General features: G+C 56.4%; 1 protein-coding gene across 1 annotated transcript in view; it reads left to right on the top strand.

The window, feature by feature from the left end:
- Positions 1–28: 28 nt before the first annotated feature.
- CYGB (cytoglobin) overlaps positions 29–722 on the top strand; it is a gene marked incomplete at its 5' end in the record, with an annotated part of 1,120 nt that continues 426 nt past the window's right edge. The window contains 1 exon segment of the mRNA XM_010137786.1: positions 29–283. Coding sequence (XP_010136088.1) covers positions 29–283 — 255 coding nt within the window.

Raw genomic sequence — 722 nt, 5'->3', positions numbered from 1 at the left:
CAGCCTGCTCTCACCCTCCTGATGGTATTTTGTGTCTATTCTTTCTTGAAGGTTTTTTGTCAACTTCCCCTCGGCCAAGCAGTACTTCAGCCAGTTCAAGAACATGGAGGACCCGCTGGAGATGGAGAGGAGCTTGCAACTGCGTAAGCATGCTCGGCGGGTCATGGGTGCCATTAACACTGTGGTGGAGAACCTCAATGACTCCGAAAAGGTCTCCTCCGTTCTGGCCCTGGTGGGCAAGGCCCATGCACTCAAGCACAAAGTGGAGCCCATCTACTTTAAGGTAAAGGACAGGAGCAAAAAAATCTCTGGGATGCTTTAGAAATTAGGGAGAGGGAGCTGTGGGAGCTGGTGCTGCCCATCCTCGCCTGGAGGAGGAGGCTGTGGGGTTGCTCCCCACGTGGCTGCAGTTTCCCACGGTGATGCTGTCCCTCTCAACCACCGTTCCCAAACAAAGCCAACGCCGCAGCCTTCCCGCTGCCCAGGGAAGCCCGCCTGCCAGCAGCCTCTCCGGCATGGTTGTGGCCGTGTGTCCTTTCTTCTAGAAATCAAGCGTGATTGAAGGGACTGGATAATTTGAAGTGTCTAAACTAGGGAGATGCTTGAACCTTCAAGGAGCACCCCATGGTGCCCAGGTCTCAGCCTCCCCCCTGCCCAGGCAGGCTGAGAACCTGCCCTGGCTGGCCCCTGGGGGGTTGACAGACCTCCCAAACGTCTGTCTG

The sequence above is a fragment of the Buceros rhinoceros genome, unplaced genomic scaffold, assembly GCF_000710305.1.
Source record: "Buceros rhinoceros silvestris isolate BGI_N320 unplaced genomic scaffold, ASM71030v1 scaffold34436, whole genome shotgun sequence".
Taxonomy (NCBI): Eukaryota; Metazoa; Chordata; class Aves; order Bucerotiformes; family Bucerotidae; genus Buceros; species Buceros rhinoceros.
Note: the sequence above shows the minus strand (reverse complement) of the source record. Positions and strands in the feature narration are given on the sequence as shown.